This window comes from Trachinotus anak, unplaced genomic scaffold (assembly GCF_046630095.1).
Source record: "Trachinotus anak isolate AG129_WGS33_773 ecotype Australia unplaced genomic scaffold, CSIRO_AGI_Tana_v1 ptg000012l, whole genome shotgun sequence".
Lineage (NCBI taxonomy): Eukaryota > Metazoa > Chordata > Actinopteri > Carangiformes > Carangidae > Trachinotus > Trachinotus anak.
Genome location: NW_027273863.1, coordinates 8940623 through 8960650, shown reverse-complemented (window position 1 = coordinate 8960650; position 20028 = coordinate 8940623). Strand labels below are relative to the sequence as shown.

Below are 20028 nucleotides of genomic sequence, written 5' to 3'. Positions count from 1 at the left end.
TCTAGACATGTGGACTGAATCACATGACGCACGTCCAAAGCTGGATGTCTGTGGGATTTTTAATGACTTTTACAGAAAGTGGAAGTTCTGGTTTCACTATTTCTTGGCCTAAAAACCATGTGCCAGGTAATCTGCGGAGATGTTGGCCCCAGCCATGAAATGGTCCGTAACACAGCTAGCGTGCTACAAAGACTGCAAAGATTTCAACTAACAGGCAACAGTGACTTATCCCCAATTCCTCTTCATCCTTGCACTCGCCTCCTTTTCTCCCCTGCTCTTTTCCTCCTCCTGACCTCATTCGCTGCTCTGTCCCCGCTGATTCTCCTCAAACTGTGGGTGGCTGTGGCCTAGAGATCAGCAGCCCCGGCAGCATCAGTAATGTATCAGAGGTGGAGCGATGGAGAGGGGTTATCAGCGAGCAGCCACTTTTCTGATGCACAGTATACCGTCCTTTAAACCCAACAGGGTACTGACACCCGTTAATCAATGGTCAGGGCTTAATGGATCACACACTGCAGAGACTGAGCCACAGACAGACAGAGGTGGGGAGGCCTCTCTGAGCACAAAGTGCACTGTCATGCTAATCATCAGTTCCTGCCACAGTGAGGGCTTTTATGAGGAGTGCTGGGAGGTAAAGGAGAAATTGGGAAGCATTATTTACCACCACAGACGTGTGTGTACGTGTGTGTGAGGATGTTTCTGTGTTGCAGCTTTTTTAATTAAATGTGAACAAATCATTTGAGGGGAAAATTATTTTGCTGTATTTCTGTAATGAGATGTTTGTAGCTCCCCATTTGTATTTTTCATTAGTCTTGATGCTGCAGCAGAGATTATGGTCGCATTTACTGCCAGCTGTCACGCTGAAATGTTCAGATGTAATACTTGAAGACCAGGGTTAGGGAATGACGGATTATCTTTAACAAGATTACAATAATCTGGTTACAAGAAATGCTAAATGTAATCCATTAATTTAGATTAAAAAAGAAGAATGTCCCATAACTTTATTAGCTTTATTCTTAATTGTAGATTTATGGGCAAAAAGGGAAATTATATACTACTTCCTAAAGGTTCTTATTGGTTAATTAGTGTCTGTCAATAGGGAAAATTAAATTAATGTCTCTGGCTACCTTTAAGTGAGTAATATATTACATATTCGAGAATATTTTTAGTTGACAGAATGAACTACAGCTGCAGTAATTCATTTTTTATGCCATGCGGAGAGCTGAAAGTGATCATGTAGGTTGTGCTTCATCGAGACACACTCTACAGCTCTAATTCTGGAGCATATTATTGATGATATGAATATGCATTATTAAAACCTGCCACTTTGGGATTAATACAAAGAAAACTTTAGAGCAGTGTAACTAACCTTTAAAAAGCAGCGAGATGAACACAAATTCGTGGTTGTCAAAGTGAAATCAAAGCAAAGTAACATATTGGTGATGCCTGACTCTCACATATACAGTATTTATTGCACCATGTCATGTACGTTTCAGCTTTACTGCAGCTATCTTGCGTGGATGTACTGTTTCCTTCGTTTGCTGCCTCCACATGATGACACCTTAATTAAAACAGAGCCCCTATGACATAGAAAATATTGCTGAAAAGACCTTGATTTCTACTTGTGCTTGCAGTGCAGAGATGCACAGAAATTCCTCTGCACGGTGTGAAAAAGAGCCAGTACCGAGTCGTTAAAAAGCCTGATATTTTTGTGTCTCTCCTCACAGCTTCGGCTTAGTGCTGCATGCGCTTCACCATAAAGAGGGTAGTTTTCCATTGATGAGCCGGTACAGGCAGCTTCAGCACCAGCAGCAGCAAATCACTTCTCTGTTAAAAGGCCCTGATGCGTAGCAAACTCTCCTGCCAAGCCTCCTCGCTCCAAATCTGCCTGCTTGCAGACCCCCTGTAATTGGAGGCATTAAACTTGCTTTGGACAGGATGGCAAATGAGTGCTTTGAGCTTGGAAGAGAACTGACTGGTGCATTCAGAAGGGGTACACAAGTAGATGCTGCTAAATCTAACAAATCACTGCCAATCCAGCAGATCTGTGTGAGTGCACGAGCATGTAGAGTTATGCATTTGAATGTGTGTTTGTGGTGTGCCTATGTGTTTTTATGTGTCCTGTCTTGGTTGGTGTTCGTGCGTGATTATGTAGCCTACATCCGGTATAGCGGCAGAGCTGCTGTTAATCTTGCAGTAATCGTCGGGATCACTCTGGTGATGTAGGGATTTGACGTTTAACTGCAGACTGTCTGGTCACTGACGAGCAACCACCAGCCATGAAATAAAAACTGTCTGTCATCCTGCCATCACTTCCTCAGCTTTCACTAGACCAAGCGCGCTCATTAAAATCTCAGTGAGAAACTGTCGCAGCTGATTCCTCATCACTTAATGGTCTGTAATACGATAATGAGATATTTTCCTTTAGGTTTGCTGCCATTTTGCATCATCTTTAAGATGCAGAAGTGAAAAACAACTCCAGCTCAGCGGAGATGGAGGGCTGCGACTGTTGTCTCTGGTGTAAGCAGCCAGCCACAGCGGGCTGTGAAGCTGGAAACGCCTCAAATGTTTAATGGTAAACAGGATGCAAAATCTCACTTTTGACATTGTGTCAGATCTTAGATGTAACAGAAAATGCCAAGCAAACAGATTTAAAAGATGCTCCTCTTGTGTTTCAGAGCTTGATTAAAAAGCTGGGTGTTCTTCAAAACAGGTTGTATAAAAATACAACCTTTCACTGGAAGAGTTCCTCCTCATTTGGTATGTATGCATAATATTCTCCTCCAAGGTCAAACATCTCCGCACATCTTCTCTCTTGCATCAACAGAAAGAGCAGCTATACCACCACAAAGCATTTGTCTGGTATCTGCCTGCAAAGCTTTGGCACACAGGATAAATGCCACGCTTCGTAGATCGCCCAGTGGAATTACACTCACTGGCTCGGTGTCTGCATATATTGCACATTCTGAAGTGTGTGCTCCTGTGGGCCTTTGTGTTGACCTGGTGTGTGTACATCCTGTGAGAGCAGCAGACATGATTAAAGAACATGTGGAGAACACAACACCACCAAGTCCTCCCTTTGGTGGATGATCATACAGCTGCTGTCTGAGCAGCCAGTCAGAAATGGTTAAGTATGAACCCTCAGTGCAAACCCCACTATTCCCCATAGATGAGCTTCCTCTCAGTCAATAAAAACAGAAGGTGACAGCTTCACTCATCTGCAGTGCTATGGAAGGAGACCCGGTTTGCGTCCTGGTTGACAGATTAAAGCCAAACAACACTGACATTTGGTGTGAAGCCAGATTAACTTTGCTTCGTTGAAGCCTCTCCAGCAGCAACAGAGACTGAAATCCCCAGAATAGTCCTGTGGTCTCGCTAATTGGCGAGCTGCGTGGACCGGCCTTTGATTAATCTTAAATCTTAATGAGTCCATCCAAAGCTGCTGTGATATTCTGACTGAGGAGGTAAAACACACTTACTATTCCCTCTTTTCATCCCTTGGCCGGATGAGAGGAGACCTGGAACTTCAGCCTAGTGAACCCGCAGAAAAATCAAAGAGAATACCAGAGATCCATTTAATAATTTATTTGCATATGATTATCGTAAAAATACTGAAAGAGAAATGCTTATTTTTGTTCTAGTTTTCTGGCATTTTTTTTTTTTTTACAATCTAATACACCTTTAATTGCACAGGAAAAAGTCTGCCATAACAGACACACATTTCATTTTGTTCTTTCATTGTGACATATAGTTTCAGATATGTAATGACCATTAAACTGTAATTTCTCCATTTGCTTGCTCCTCCACAATAAACAAACAAGCATATAAATGAGGGTCATAGAGAGGCCAGAGTCAGGTCAGATAGTTGTAAATGCTGAGCAGATTGGTCTAATAGAAATATAGTATTATACACAGGCAGTTGTTTTAACTAGTAACTGCGCTGATAGCCGGCGTGCTGAAGAAAATACATGTCAGGAGAAATGAACCAATGAGTGATTTGTTCTACACTAGTGTTTGTAGGTCAGGTCAATATTAAGGTCATGAAGCTATCATCTGGATTGTGACCTTTTTAATTCTCGCTGATCTGCAACACATTTGCCAAAGTAAGATATACAACACAGCACTCCCACGGGCGCTTTTTATAAAAAAAAAAAATTAAAAAAAGGAAGAAAGAAATCCCAAACTGCGATCTCGACAGTGTCCTCAGTGTTTTTAAAGGTATTTCTTCTGTCTGAGCAGAATTTTTCCTCTTTAATTCACTCATTCATGTCTGTCTGGTTAGTTAATGTGTGAGAAAAAAAATCAACCATTGTAATAAAAAAGTTAAGCCCTCGGTACTTGTAAAAAAAAAAGAAACACAAAAAAAACACCTCTTTGCAATAACAGATAATAACTTAGCATTCAAAACAATGCGTATATGAATCAAATAAGATTAAGAAAACATGGACGTTAAAGTCCATACAGCAAAATGCCACCAAAGCAACACTTAATGTGGAACTTATTTGTACTTTTCTCATGAAGAAGCTTCCACTTTGGCATGCACATGATGTGTCCCGCACAGTGTCAGTTACATCTCTCCTCTGACAGAGAGGGGGAGAGACGGTGTGAAGACTCAGATGCTTTGTACAGATTTGTAACACGTATATCTCCCAGTACATGTGGAAGACAGTATTTAAGAGGAAGCAGATGAAAAGTGTGTTGTTTTTTTTTCTTGTTTCCAAAAAACAAAAGAACATAGTTGGTTGGGTTAGGAAAAAAAGAAGAAAAAAGATTGATTGGATTGAAGGTCTACAGATGTCGAGCTGTCTTAAGAGTAAATTGGCACTGTTGTATCATCTAGACACTGAATCCTATCATCTGTGTGAGCTCTCCCATCGTCAGTCTGAGGGTGAGGAGAGGGAAGGATTGATTCCCAACCAGCAGAAAACACATGCAGACATGCAAACACAACCTGAGAGGGGGCAATAGGAAGTTTGGCTTTATGTCAATAGTCACAAATCCACAAGTGTCAAGTAATGAACACACACACTGCAATGAAAAGTTGTCTTTAAACGGACATTAAATCTCCAGTCAGAAAGAAATCTCCAAAAACGGTCCTCGTTCTCTGTTGCCGGAGCTTCCTCCTTTTATTTTCTTCTTTTTATTTTACATCAGGCTCTTTGCATCAGAGTTTCTAGGTAGTTTTTATTATTCGTTCTGTATCCTCCGGGTTTGCAGCAGCTCACACTCTGATGGGGAGAGTTTGGCTCATCTGTTGCCGAACGATTTCCTGACTGCTGTCTGGACTCTTTCTGTTGTGTCCCGGCAGTGTTCCTCCGAGCCGCAGCAGGTCCCTGCCAACGCAAAGCCACACAGGTCAGCAGCAGGTTGACACACACACTTTAAACTACAGATACAGCTGATTATTACTGCGCTAAGTGATCTTATTGAAGGTGGATAAAAATCCATCTCAGTGTCAGTGTAGCTACATCCTGCTTAGTATAAACAATACAAAAACAGCACCATGAGAATATGCCCCAAGCATCAGCTGCTGTAAACAAAGTCCAGCTCAGATCCCAAGCCATATCTATTTGTCACATTTCCACTTTTAATAAAAGTTATATTTTGTATTTCTCAGCTATCGTGAGAAATCGTGGCAGCCTCAGAGTGTCCTTTGTTCCTCGGCCAGTGTCCTTGTTTTTAAGGCCCTCGTGGCTGAAGATACTCTACAGATTGCGCTCCATCTCATATCCTCCCCCTCCCTCTGTTATCTGGCCCAACATCATTGAACAGCCAATGGCAGGTGAGCAGCAGTGAGCATTTCGCTGCCTCACGTGCACACGCAAACACAGGAGACGCTCTCTAAATCATGCTCTGACAACACGATCCTTTCTCTCTCCCTCTCTTCCTGCCGCTCCTTCTCGTCTATCTCTCTTGCTGTTGCATACAGATGAGGCTATAAATTAATCATTGGCATGTCATCTGCACACAGCGACACGAAGCATAACATACACACACAAGTATCAAACACACACACACACACACACATATCCCTCTCTTATTCGCCCATCACGGCATCGGGCGCGCCCTCCCCTGATGCATTAAAAAGCTCATTAGCAACCTAATTAAACACATTCCTCTCTTTTAGCTTCTCCTCAATCTCCCTTATTACTCACACTTCATCACTTCCTGCTTTTCCACATCAGCAGCTCTGGCTGCTGTCTGTCCTATCACCTATATTCCAGCATCCAGCCAAGTATAAGAGAATTAAACTGAGGTCAGCCATTACATTTCCACACACAATTAGTTTCACTGAGCCCAAATCCTGGCATAGGAATCGCCCTTGGGGCTTGGTGTTAGAATGAAACTGTGAGCCAAGGAGCTGGCACAAGACTTGGAAACTGTATGGATGAATTCTGCCTTTTGTGCCTGAACCAGGAAACTATCGCATAGTCAGAGCCACAGAGTTGAGAATGTGCGTTTGATTCATTATACATCACTACAGGGCTGAGGATCTAGCATCTAAACCGGCACTGATCATACTGTTGACTGGCTGCCAGGCTAACAAAATTCAGAACAAACGCATCAGTAAAAATGGCTGAAACATTTGGAGTCATCGCGAGAATCTCGTCAAGGCGAGGACGTCTACCTGTGAATAAGCCAACTTCAGCACTTCCAAGAGAACAGAAGAAGAAAACGTCTGTCTGGCAGCAAAACCCTTCAGCTCGGGGAAGTATTTTCTCAAATCAAGCAAAAGTATAAAACAAACCAGATCCAACAAGCATGAACCTTGTTGTGCCTCTCTTTAGGCCAGCCATATTTTTTTTACTGTGACATCTTATTCCAACAACCCAGAGGCATAGCGCTGCCCGTCTCTGCACCGGGAGGAGTGTTCATCCTCAGCTTCACAGCTGTCATATACAGCGCAGGGGACAATTTCACACAAGGTGAAAGAGAGGGAATTGCATCATCCCCATTTTTGTGTTTGTACTATTGTAGAAAACCCTCAAAAGCATTTTGTGCCTATGTGGAAAAATCAGCAGCATAATGCACATATTTTCAACAAAGGTCGGCTACAGTGGCTGCCAAGCCAGCCAACAGAGCAACAGACTGCAACAGCACAGCCAAGATTGCAGACTTAATGATTAGAGTTCCTGCAAATTTGTTATATTTATTGTAACATTTGCACCACAAATGTCTGCCTTCACTCTGCCTTTACCTGTTCTTTGTTGCTGATTCCACAGATGTCAGATGTTGCAGTAATTTGCAGGTGAATGTCCACTTTTTGCAACCATCTATACACAGCCTAGAAACCCACTGAGATTTTTTGCAGCAGCTTATCAGAAAGTCAACTCTGAAAGTTTGTCTGAGAAGTTGCTAAATCTCACAACAAACTTGCCAAGGTAGCAACTATGAAGTGCTTTGCTCTTCCTAAAAAGAAGATATAGCACATTTCAGCAAACACTTTCCACTTCTCCCCATTCACTTCAGTGCACAAGCGGCAGTTTGAGAGCAAAGCTAAGGCACAACATGAATCTTTCTTTATTTATGAAAAGTGTGTGAGAAAAAATCCCTCCATCTCTAAGTGAGGGATTAAGGTGTCAGTTTCTTTCAAACAAGGTGTTTGTCGATTGGTTGAGCATCTAAAACCCCCTCCACCCTCCACCCACACCTTTCCAACGTTGGAACTGGGAGGGGAAGCTGCATCAATCAATTTCTTTAACTGTCTCAAACTGACAATTCAACAAGCTCGCCCACTTCATGCAGAGATTGACGGAGGTGAGAGAGGAAACAGGGTTTGAACTGACTTTTCGTGTAAAACATTGTAAACGTCTGAAAGTGTCTGAAGTTAACACCACTTGAACAACTATCCCATCTTGCTCATCTCCCTGGTTGGTCAGTTTATCACCCCACCTTCCTCTGAACAGCCATAAACAGTGGTCCAACCTTCAGGTCCTCTTGGTAGGACGTCACACAAATCAGTTTGTTTCAAACATACTGACGCCTATAAACCGGTTCTGCATGTGGACTCACCCTGAGTTGGTGCTGGTCACCACTTTGAGGCTGGCGGCATTGCGGAGCAGTTTGTCCAGGGTACTGACGATGCGCGAGAACTTGGGCCTCAGGTTCCTCTCCTTCATCCAGCACTCCAGCATCAGCTGATGCAGCACCATGGGGCAGTCCATGGGCGGGGGCAGCCTGTAGTCCTGTTCTACTGCCGTCATGACCTGAGCAACAGGAAATCGTTCTTAACAAGGCTAAGAGTCAGCAGCCATGCTAGCAGCTCACTGAGGCTTCGAGCTTTCTTTGAGCTAAATGCTAACATCAACATGCTAACACGCTCACACTGATAATGTTAGCATGCTGATGTTGTTTTTTTTAATTATATTTACCATGTAAACCTTTTTAGTTTAGGATGACAGCATGCTAACATTTGCTAATGGGCAACGAACAAAAAGCACAGCAGAGGCTCAGAGGAAAGTTGTGGGTCTCTCGTCCTCAGCCAAAGCTGTTTAAAAAGTCAGGGCATCACTGTAATAAAATGTAATAATAAACTTTATAGAGCACTTTTCATACAAGAGATGTAGCTCAAAGTGCTTTGCAATAAAAAATGGAATAGTACATTAAAATCAGGGTGAATAGAAGGACAATGAAATTAGATATTAGAAAGACAGTAGATGATGAAATATGTAATTTGAAAATAAAAACAGAAACCAGTAAGAATAGTAAAATACAGGAGACTTAATTAAAAGCCAAATTAAATAAATACTTTTTCAGCTGTTGTTTAAACATGTTCACAGAGCCTGCATCTCTTATAGCTCTTAATGGGGTATTCAATAGTTTTGGAGCATTTAAAAAAAAAAAAAGCTGCCTATTTTCTTCTGGGTAAAATTGTGTGTATTTAAAAACCTGACAGTAGAGGACCTCAGAGCTCGTAAGGGACTATAAAATGACGGGAATCTGCAATGTAAGCTGTTCCCAAATCATTAAGAGCTTTAAAAACAAGTAAAAGGACCTTAAAATCTATTCTAAAACATACTGGGAGCCAGTGGAGTGTAGTTAAAACAAGAGTAATATGCTCTCTCTTCCTTGTTTTAGTTAAAAGTCTTGCAGCACAGTTCTGAATAAACTGGTCTTTCAAATGACTGCTCTGGGAGGCCAGTAAAAAGAGCAGTGCAATAATCTAATCTTAAATAAAGGCATGAAGTTTTTCAGCATCATTATGGGATAGGAGGGGCTGTACTTTTGCAATATTTCTAAGTGATAAAAAGCTTTTTTGGTTGTCTTCTTTGTGTTTGAAGTAAAATTTAATACAGTCAAAAATAATGCCCAGGCATGTTACTTCTGATTTTACTAAAGGGGCCAAATGCACAAGTTTACAAGAGCATAGATCTCTTCTCTCAACTAGAAGCATTTCAGGTTTGTCTTGGTTTAGTTTCAAGAAGTTGTTGGCCATCCAGTGGCCAGGGTAAAAAAGGCATCATCATCAAATACACAGCTGCGTGTCATCAGCATAACTATGGAAATTTCACCTACAGGGAGCATATACACAGAGAAAAGAAGTGGACCAAGACAGCTTCCCTGAGCAACTCCGAAAGGCAAATCATATCTTCTTGACACATGATCCCTAATTGCAACAAAGAACTTCCTCCCTGAGATATACAGTTTAAAACAGTCCCAGAGAGCCCAACCCTGTTCTCGAGACAAGTATCAGGACAGAAACCTTAGTCAGAGACCTAAAGTCATTACAGTTCATCCTCTGGGTTTCCTCTGGTAAATTTCACATTTACTGCGCTAAATATTGACCCGGAATATCTTGCACACAAGGATTTAATCAAATTTCATGTGGTGCTTCTTCAAAGTGCTGACACTTGGCTCTGACTCATTTGTATTATTGCTCAGTCTGTTTGGCCTCTGTTAGTGCGGTGGAAGACTAATCCCCAGTTACCGTATTATGTCCTGCATTAGGCAGCTCCTCGACTCATGCTGTCACATATTCCAATCTTTCTTTCAGGTTCTTTACAAAACTATAAAAACAATATTATCCAGTATTATCAAAGTTGTCACTTCAGAACTGGCATGATTGATAGGAGAGACAATAAGTGGGGGATGAAAACACTCCCTCATTGATTTGATTTTGCCTAGCAACTGCATTTCCCTCCATAAGCTCTGTATGGGTTTTAACTCCCCACAACAATAAAAAATTGCCATTTGGGAACAATAAAACATTTCTGCCGCACTCCTCTTCTCCTGCTGCTTGTCCTTTGATTTTTATGTCGTGCTTGTAGCCGGCGACTACCTCTGTTTATATCTCGTATTTGTTGACTCTGTTGCTTATTGAGCGATGACTGTGGCACAAAGGCTGTTGGGAACAATAGAGGGCCTCTACTTTGATGCTTTCATTACTGCATGTGGGTTTTGTTATGAAAGTTATACATACATTACTGGCGTTTTTCATTTTGGCTCCTTTTTCGCTTTATTGCTATCAGCGTTACAACTCTCTTTTTGAAGCACAACACAGAGCAGATATTCCTCTGAGAATAAAGTGGAGGTGTACACATTGCTTCAGTACTTTGTTCAGGGAGGAGGAACCAGGAGATTTCTTTTTCTTTCCTGCGAGCTCAGTGCTGTAGTTATGATGTCTGTGCAGTGCAGATAGCCTACAGGTAACAACGCCCGTAAAAAAAAAAAAGCCTTTCCTGGGTATGCCTTTGTGTGTGTGTGAGGGGGGAGGCTTTGCAGTATGGATTTGTAGAGGGTGGGCAGGAGAGGGCTGTAAATAAGGTGGTAAAAACTAGAACACAGCTGCACCAGCATCTGCAATGAGGAGATAAAGACAGCAGAACAGGCCCAGGTCCAATATGTCACGCTGGAAATCAAAGCCACAGCAGCTCAGAGAAACTCTCCGCCAGCCCTAAACTTAGACATACAACTCCTCTGTGTGTACATTTGATCTATAGACATGTGTTTGCAACATGAGACTGTCATGCTAACTCACATCCTGGTTGCTCATGTCCCAGTATGGCCTCTCCCCATAGGACACCACCTCCCACATGACGATGCCGTAGCTCCACACATCACTGGCAGAGGTGAACTTCCTGAAGGCAATGGCCTCTGGTGCCGTCCACCGGATGGGAATCTTCCCTCCCTGCTCAAACACACACACACACACACTGAGGGGGATGGCATCAACACCCTGGGAGACACTACAGTCGTAACAACAACACTGGGAGACAGCATGAACACACACATGCAGAAGCTAATGCAAATTTCACAGGCGGTCTCGCATGCTAACGCAAATATTGGCACAAATGAGCAGTCAGACATGCATCCATATGCACATGTGAAACAAGTGAGGGGGATCGAATTAACAAGCTCAATTAAACATGCACAGAGTGTACAAACACAGAAGAGCAGGGCACACACACACACACACACACACACACACACACACACACACACACACACACACGAATAATACTGACCAGGGAGCTTGTGTAAGTGGGGTCAGCTGAAGTGTCATCCAGAAAACGTGACAGGCCGAAGTCAGAGACCTTGCAGACCAAGTTGCTGTTGACCAGAATATTGCGTGCAGCGAGGTCTCGGTGAACATAGTTCATGTCTGACAGGTACTTCATCCCCGCAGCGATGCCACGCAGCATCCCGACCAGCTGTGTCATTGTGAAGCGTCCGTCATTCAGCTACAAAAACACAGTCACAGCAAGAGGGAAGAAGAGAGGGCGGTTAATGAAGGAGGAGATCAGCGATGGAGTGAAAAACAAAGACAAAAAAGAAAGTGTTGAAATATAGAGAAACGTATGATAGGGAAGAGTGTGGGAGATAAAGAGAAGGGGAAAACACCAGAGAGACAATCAGTCACTGAGGCAACATAAACATGACATCTGTCATAGCGCTTCGCGGCTGCTACTGACAGCCACTGACAGCTGACCTTTTCACACATGCTGTCCAATTAGCTGATTAATTAGACTCTTTACTATCATACTAAACCCATTAAGGCTCAATATCGACTCCACACAACAACAAAAAAGGGGAGAAGCTACAGAGCAGCTGAAATCAAAACCAGCCCACTGCAGGTTTTCTTTTTCATTCCCCAACTGACTGATAAACTAGTTGCAGGTACAAGCAGCACACGGCTGTTAGCATGAATTCTTTTAGGCAAAAGCTTTGTTTATTATCATTATTATTATTATTATTTATTTATTTAAGGGTTTTTTGCCTGTGAACATTAAAGCAAAATTGGCTGAATTAGAACAGCATGTTGCTCAGAGCTCATTTCCCCCATTTTAATGTAGACGATTTGCAGATTTTTGCCCTTTCATGTTAACATTTGAGAAGCATGAAACAAATCTAAGATCAGGGCTTTCAGGGTTTCATTTAGGATTCTCCACGTTCATAAGGCGTGCCACAGATGGATGAACTGAAGATCATAACAGATCAGCACGCTAACCTGTGCAGCCTCATGAAACCTGATGTGTGAGAGTGGGACTAAAACTAATCAATGAAATGTCAAATTCTTTCACAAGTTGAATATTTAATCCAAGTAGAATTTAGTGGGGAGGGAAAAAAAGACAACTTTTGACATAATCAATCCCTTCTTTGACTCCAAAATGAGAAAGCAAAGAACACAAGATGTGACATGACAAAACCATAAACATTCTGCTTTGTAGTCAGCACACTCCAATGAAGTCTGACAGCCAAACAAGTCAGGATGGATGGATGTATAAACACCCATGATTCATAGCAGGCTTTCAAAGCCACGGTGGCATGTATGTATGACTGTGTGCGTTTCATTTCTGCAGTGCTTCTATACGTGCATATGTCATGTGTGTGTGTGTGCAAATGTGTCAATGTCTCCAGGGAGCTGCCGTACGCATTCTCATGTGTGCGGCACACTCGGACAGTTTGTGCTTGTGTGAGTGAGTTAACTGTGGAGTGTCTTCATTAAAGCAGAACTCAGAGTTCCTCTGAGTCACAGGCGGGAGAGCGGGGGTGAGCACAGCACAGGCCGGGGAGTTTTTTTTTTGTTGTGTTATTTGTGGGACAGCTGACTGAGAGGAGTGAGTGAGAAGGAGGGAAGAAGCTCAGGCTGGACCATCAGCTGCACAAATAACTGTCAATGTCAATGTTTAAGAGCCCAAGGTGATGTTTCCTACTGAAGATTAAATGGCAATTATCAGTAAGTGATTTATCATTTGTCACTTTTGTGGACAAAAAACATCAAATATTTGCTGGTTTCAGCTTCTCAGGGGTGAGGATTTACTGCTGTTTCACACCTATATAATACAGTGAACCGTTGGTGGATAAAACAAGCAGTTTGAAGAAACCACCTTTGGCTCTTGTGATGAGTATTTTTCACTTTCTTCTGACATCACAAAAAAAACCCCAATTTCATTATTTGAAAAATTGGCAGATGAACTGGTAATGAGAATAATCATTAGTTGTAGTTATTTCAAACTGTTTGTTCGAGCAACAACACAAAAGCCAAAGACACAGAGAAAGCAGCAAATTCACACATTTCAGGAGCTGCTGGCGGCAAAAGACAATTTGCTTGATAAATTACTTACATGATCAATCAGTTATCAAAGTTGTAAAACCTCAATATGTTTTTGGTGCAGACTGAAATGCGTCAGAGGCGCCGAGTACTGAAAACAGCAGAGCTCCAGTATTTAATCAGGATTCATCATCTGACTTACTCGTTCTCTAATCATAGATTCACTAACTTCACTCAGAATCTTGTTAATTTTAGAGCATTTTGTTTAAGCTCATCTGAACAACATTTAACATTTGAGAAAGGATTCATAGGATTTTGTAGTTTATATTCCTCAAATTAAAGTAAAACTCCTACTAACAGATATATTAAGAACAATAGGGCTGCAACTAACCACTATTTTCATCATCTATTTGATGATCATTTTTCAGACTGATTTATTAATTGCCAAAGTGCAAACAAACTGTTAATCAGTCTAAAAATAAATTATTTTGAATGACATTAAACTGAGAAAAGTATCTTTATATTTATCTTTATCGATAATGGATAAACTATTAAACAATTATCAAAACTGGTTAATTTTCGACTAATCGATTAATTGCCTCATCATGTCATTTCTGAAAGAAGCTGAGGTTGGACTCTCAGAGGTAGGGCTGCATCTAAGTGTTATTTTCTTGATAAATATGTCTTTTATTTAGTTTTTTTTTTCAATCAATTGATGCACATTACCGTTTCCCTGACGGCAAGAGAACAGCCTCAAATAGCTTTTATACGATCAATTGTCCAAACCCAATTTAGGAAGATGAAAAACAAATAAAGGCAGAGGATTCACACATTGAAGTTTGGCAATTTTGCTTGATAGATTACTTAGACAGTTAGTCAATTCAAATTTATTGTCAATGAATTTTCTCAACTACATGTGAACAAAATTAACTAAAAATCTGTCTGCTTACGTTTGGCAACTTGTAACAATTTGTCAAATCATAAAACTCTTGAATAGGCTTCGGTATTGGAAAAATTTCAATCACCACTCAGCAATCCTAAACAGTTCATAGTCGTTTTTTTCTTCTTGAAATATTTCTGTCTTTATGTGACCATACAGACAGGAAACATAGGGAGCAAAGGAAAACATGCAACAAAGGTCCCATGCCAGAGTGACTAAAGCAACGAGATATCACAACAAGCTGGTCAGTGTCAAGACTCAGTATCACTGATAACTCTAACCTAAATTTCTCATTAGCTATGCAACAAATCTGAATTTCACTTAAAGATAAACATGGCATTGATTCCCTACGAGCATTAATTAACCTCATTCAGCCTAACAGCTCCAGAAAGTCGACTTTGTCACAGTGCAGCCATGTGAGAAAACACCTTTTATTGGATGTAAATGACATGTAAAAGCCCCCACGCAGCTGGAAATGTACTGTGTGACACCTCATTTCTCATCCTGCCTTTGTTCAGCGTTTTGTGTAGGTGGTGGTAGTCTGAACCAAAAACTGTGATCAGTAATGTATTCTGCACTTGTACAAAGACTCTCTAATACACTGAAGCAAACCTATCCAAAGATCTGCTGTGTGACAGTTTTCCACCAGGAGTTTGTGCATTGGAAAGCCTGTCAGCATCAGTCAGTCACGTCAGGCAGAGACACTATGCCTGTCTCCAGGCGTTATATTGCACATTTAATCTCTATCACTCAGCAAGTGAGCGCCTCAGGGTGTTTTACAGAGAGTAAAACATTCCGATAACCTGGAGGTGTGGTGAATGACTGTCTGTGTGTGTGTTCCTCTCGGCTTTGATACAAACAGAGAGTAATTTCTCTGTCAGAGGTGTTGTGACACGCACCTCCCGCCAAGCTTACCCTGAGGAAGGAATCGAGCGCTCCGTTCTCCATGAATTCAGTGATGATGAGGACGGGGCAGCTTCGCGTCAGAACGCCTTCCAGCCGGATCACGTTGGGGTGGTCGAACTGGCCCATGATCGAGGCCTCACCGAGGAAGTCCCGCCTCTGGCGCTCGGTGTAACCTGCCTTCAGTGTCTTAATCGCCACCACCATCTCCCTGCGACCGGGCTGCTTGAGACGCCCACGACACACTTCGCCGAATTCACCTGGAGTGAGAGAACAAGGTGTGGGGTGAGGGGAGGAGGGGGTGAGGGTGAGGGTGATGGGGGAGAGGGATTGAGTGAGCAGAGGAAAGAAGAGGAGGGGTGGAGGGAAACAGGAAAATGGGGGAAAGTGCAGGGAAAGGGAGCGTTACTGGCCAGACTCGGGAGTGAAGGAGCTGAATTGAAAGAGTTGAGGATCAGCGTCAACTGTGGGAGGGGATTAGAAAAGAGAAGAGGCAAAGACGGGAGGTCAGAGGTCAGAGATGTTGGGGAGAGAGGGAGTGACTGGTATCGATCGAGTGTGCAACCTGGGAGCGGTGGAGGGAGACAGAGGACGGGCGAGGAACTTGGGGGTTTTGCATTTGATGCCTGAGTTTACATGTTTACAAGGGAGAGAGAAAGAGAAGGAAAGAAAGAAAAGACAAGGAGGTAGGAAGGTTGAACGAGCAGGAGCAGACTGTCATTTGAGGTGACGTTAGGATACAACATGCCGCTGGAGAGAAAAAAAAGACTAGAGGGGAAAGAGCTACAGAAAAGATTTTCACTCGAATCCTTCCCACCCGCTGCTCTCATGCACACTCTGTATCCTAACCCTTTTCTCCCAGAGAGGACTCTCTTACAGGACAGTCCTCAGGGCTTGATGGCATACGCCGGTTCAAATAAATGATTTATAAACCTGAATCATTCTCCATCCTCTTGGACAAAAACAACGACGTTGTTTACCTGCACCGATGACTTCTTCTATTTTCACGCAGGAGATGTCTATCTCTTTGGCGAACTCGTGGACGGCGTCATTGGGGTCCTCGTAGGTGAAAGGGTCAATGTACACTTTGACCCCTGGAGAAACTGAGAGGGAAAAGCCAAAGAGAAGTCAGTATCCACAATGTATGTTATATAAATATATTTATTAAAAGCGGCTCTACAAATGGCAAATTCAGTCTGCCGATCCAGACTGAGATATCTGAAGAACTGAAACGAAATGCCATGAAATTCTGTGCAGACGTTTATGATTTCAGGAGGATGGACCCTAATGACTTTGGAGATCCTCTGATTTTTTTATCTAGCGCCAGCATCGGATCAAATGTAACGTCCAGTAGCTTAGTTTATGACTGAATACCTGCCAAACTAATGGCATTCCCATCAGCCTCTGCAAAACATCAGCAAGCACTGCAGTAATTTGTATGGTAATGGTGGCATTGGGGGGTGGGGGGTGGGAGGGGCAGCAAGGATCCCTGAACAGGAAAGTTGCAGTTTGCATTTTTTGCTTGCAGTTATTAATGGGAAACCCAAATTTTGGATATTCATACATTGATTTTTAAAATTGCATTTGAAATTCAAATATGATAACATTGAATTATTTAAAGAAAATGACCTTTTAGGTCAAAAGGCAAACCTAGCAGCCATCTTCTACATGTGTCTACTTTATGTTTTTCAACTCAGCTGGTCTGGATTTCCTCTGTGCAAACAGTGAAATAGTTTTCTGCCTCAATCAGGTGATTGGATAATTGATTAAATCAGTTGGTTAACTGTACAGGCATGACCAAAGGGCAACAGAGGAGACACTTACTGTATTGCTGCAGTTTCTCAGTGTACTCCAGCTCTGAGCCGCTGCGCTGCTTCCTGTAAACAAGCAGCACATAAACAAAGTCACATTCACATAATCAGTCTTGACCCTTTCCAGGTACAGCAAAACTAATATCCAACTCAACTATCAGATCAAACTGCAGACTGGCACAGAAGAAACTCACAGAGCAGCTCTGTTTTTTTCTCCTCCTTTTTGAAGCTAAAGAGTAAGTATACACACTTTGAAGTATGTTAAAATTTAATGAGCCTCTTTGTTAAGAACCTTACTAACAAAATGAAGCATGTAGTTCAGGCTGTCAGTAATAAAAAAAATCAAACACTTACTTAAGGCAGACAACAGCGATAACCACCAAGGCAACAATGACCACCAGACCTGCAGAGGCCGAGCCGATGATGAGAGGCAGCTGGTCCTGCACCGACTTCTGAGGGTCACCTGGACCAAATAACACACATACACAAATGAGTAGATAACAGCAGAAACACTACTTCAGAAATTAAAGGGTGGCCTGTTCTGCATGTGTAATGGCTACTAATTAAGGTTGCTATAAAACTATTAAGCTGGAGTCCTCATTAAGAAAATTGTAGCAGCACATCATCAAGAGCAGACTGTAAAGCAGGGGAGAGGTTGTCCGTACTGTGTAGGCTGGTGCTGAAGTCCATGGGGTTGCTGTAGCGTCCGTATCCGGCAACAGTGCGAGCTCTGACCTGCACCACGTAGGGCGTTGCAGCCCTCAGACCCTCCACCTTAGCAGAGCTGTGCTGGGCCGTTACTGTGTGTGACATCGCCTGGCCCTGAAGTACAAAAAAGGACCGTTAAAGCAGCAGTTGTCAAGTTCTTCCTTATAATTTTCAGATGGATTGTAGGTGAGGAGGCCATCTTTTGATTCTCAGCATAAAAATAAAAACTAAATTTGGCTATTGCTGATAATGAATAAATAATCCTTATTTAATGTGTGTGTTGCTCATCCTAAAGCAAGACTATGTAACTTTTTAAATTAAGACATAACACAATCCCCTAAAACTTAAGTCTACTTCATTATCAAGTAGCTGCTACATCTTTTCTAAGTGTTGTACGAATAGTCTGGTAGCTTGTGGTGGCTAATGGTAGCTAATCTTAGCTAACTTAATGACTCTGTAACCAAAACAATAAATTAATTATGACTATTTTCCAATTGTGCTACTGGTACATTTTCTCAGTTACCTTTATCCTGTAATCGTCATTTGTGGCCGGAGTGGTAACTTTAGCTACACAAGGTTAGCTAGACTTGGGAAGTTAGCTGGAGTATAAGTTAGCTTTGAAAACACACAGACACACACACAGACACACACAAACAAATTAACGAAAACTGGCATTCATAAACAATACCACAGACTGTTGCACACAAATATAAATTCAAAGGTTTTGCTAGTAAAGCTTTTCTCTGTCTTGTATAACCAGTAGCTAATGTTGCTAATGCTAACTTGTATCCTATAAGTGTCACTTTTAGCCAAAGTGCTCAATGTTTAAGAAACTTTTAATATTAGCACTGAATTGAAAATTGCAATCTTCCTTTAGAAGTAGCAATTATTAATCAATTTGCTAATTTGCAGTCATTTCAGTTCAGAAATGCGTAGCAAATGACTATTTAGTTTGCCAGTTTGAAGTGGTCTAGGCCAATGAACTGCATCACTGTTCAGTAATAAGTCCCGTTCATTTTCTTTAACAAGCTTTAACTATAGAAATAACATAATTTATATCCCAATTGAGCTGAATGATTCTTTCAGTCAACCGGAGCTTCAATGTCAAAAGTCAAGCAAGCTACTATTTGGTAAACAGTGAGCTCTTGGGGGTTTTGGGTTAATGTTTTTCAATTTCGATGATTTGTTCATGCACATGCTAAACATCTGCACTTACTTACTCTCAAAAAACCAGGGTCATCCAGCAAAAAAGTTGAAACCTGGATCAAGTTTTGTCACAGTTCAATGTGAAGTCATCCAGCAAAGCTGAGCTCACTAATGAAATACAGGCAAATACACCTGAGGTACTCTGTGTATGTGAACAGTGTAACGCCACCAGAATTATTGTTTTAACAACTGACTACTACACTACACTACACTACACTACAGACCCATACAGGCTTTTATTGCAGTGCTGTTTTCAGTCTCAACAAGGGTCTAAAATCTTGGTTTTTACCATCAAAAGCAAAAAAAATTCCAAATAAGATCAGCAGGGCTTTACTAGGAAATTTGATAAATACCACTGACGAATGACATCACCAGTTGCTGAGTCGAACAAGCCCAAATGCTGGAAAAGGCAACAGCTAACAAGTCAGAGCTTACCCTCTCATGGTATTTAATCTCGTAGTCGAGAATGACCCCGTTTGGTTTCTCTGGCGGCAGCCACGACAGGCTGAGAGTGTCTGAGGTGGAGCGCATCAGATGGACGGTGGGCACTGCTGAAGGCGCTGTGGGTGGACACCAGAGAGGAGAGTTTTTATTACACTGGCACTGGAAAGTTACTACATCTGCGAGTTGGGGGATCATTGCTTTAAGCTCTGAGTTGCCAAAATTTTTCTCTTTTGAAGTCTCAACCCATCACAGCAAGGTAATAATTATTCAAAATACTTCAACCAGAACGGTTTAAGAAAAGCAGTATATGTTTCACCTTCGCTGTTCTGCAGTTTATTGATTTGTGAGGCCTGAAAGTGACTTAACTGAGTCATTGTCCCGGGTCCATAAACTGCAGTTAGGTGGATTAAGTGCAAATGAACTGGGAAAGTAATTACAGACTGTGAAAGGTGCTGAGCGGTTTGCTTGATGATGATGCTGCAAATATGAAGTGGAGATGTTGAAGGGTGACATTGTCAGTGATG

At 42.0% G+C, this 20028-nt stretch overlaps 1 protein-coding gene across 1 annotated transcript in view; it reads right to left on the bottom strand.

The window, feature by feature from the left end:
- Window positions 1-3570: 3570 nt before the first annotated feature.
- Window positions 3571-20028, bottom strand: part of ephb3a (eph receptor B3a) — a 30853-nt gene continuing 14395 nt past the window's right edge. Inside the window, exons 6-15 of the mRNA XM_071492251.1 lie at window positions 19496-19620; window positions 17812-17968; window positions 17501-17609; window positions 17160-17212; window positions 16316-16438; window positions 15348-15595; window positions 11466-11681; window positions 10979-11128; window positions 8014-8207; window positions 3571-5333 (exon numbers count right to left, since the gene is read on the bottom strand). Of these exons, the coding sequence (XP_071348352.1) occupies window positions 5222-5333; window positions 8014-8207; window positions 10979-11128; window positions 11466-11681; window positions 15348-15595; window positions 16316-16438; window positions 17160-17212; window positions 17501-17609; window positions 17812-17968; window positions 19496-19620 (1487 nt within the window). The 3' untranslated portion in view covers window positions 3571-5221. The remainder of the gene's footprint in view (window positions 5334-8013; window positions 8208-10978; window positions 11129-11465; window positions 11682-15347; window positions 15596-16315; window positions 16439-17159; window positions 17213-17500; window positions 17610-17811; window positions 17969-19495; window positions 19621-20028) is intronic.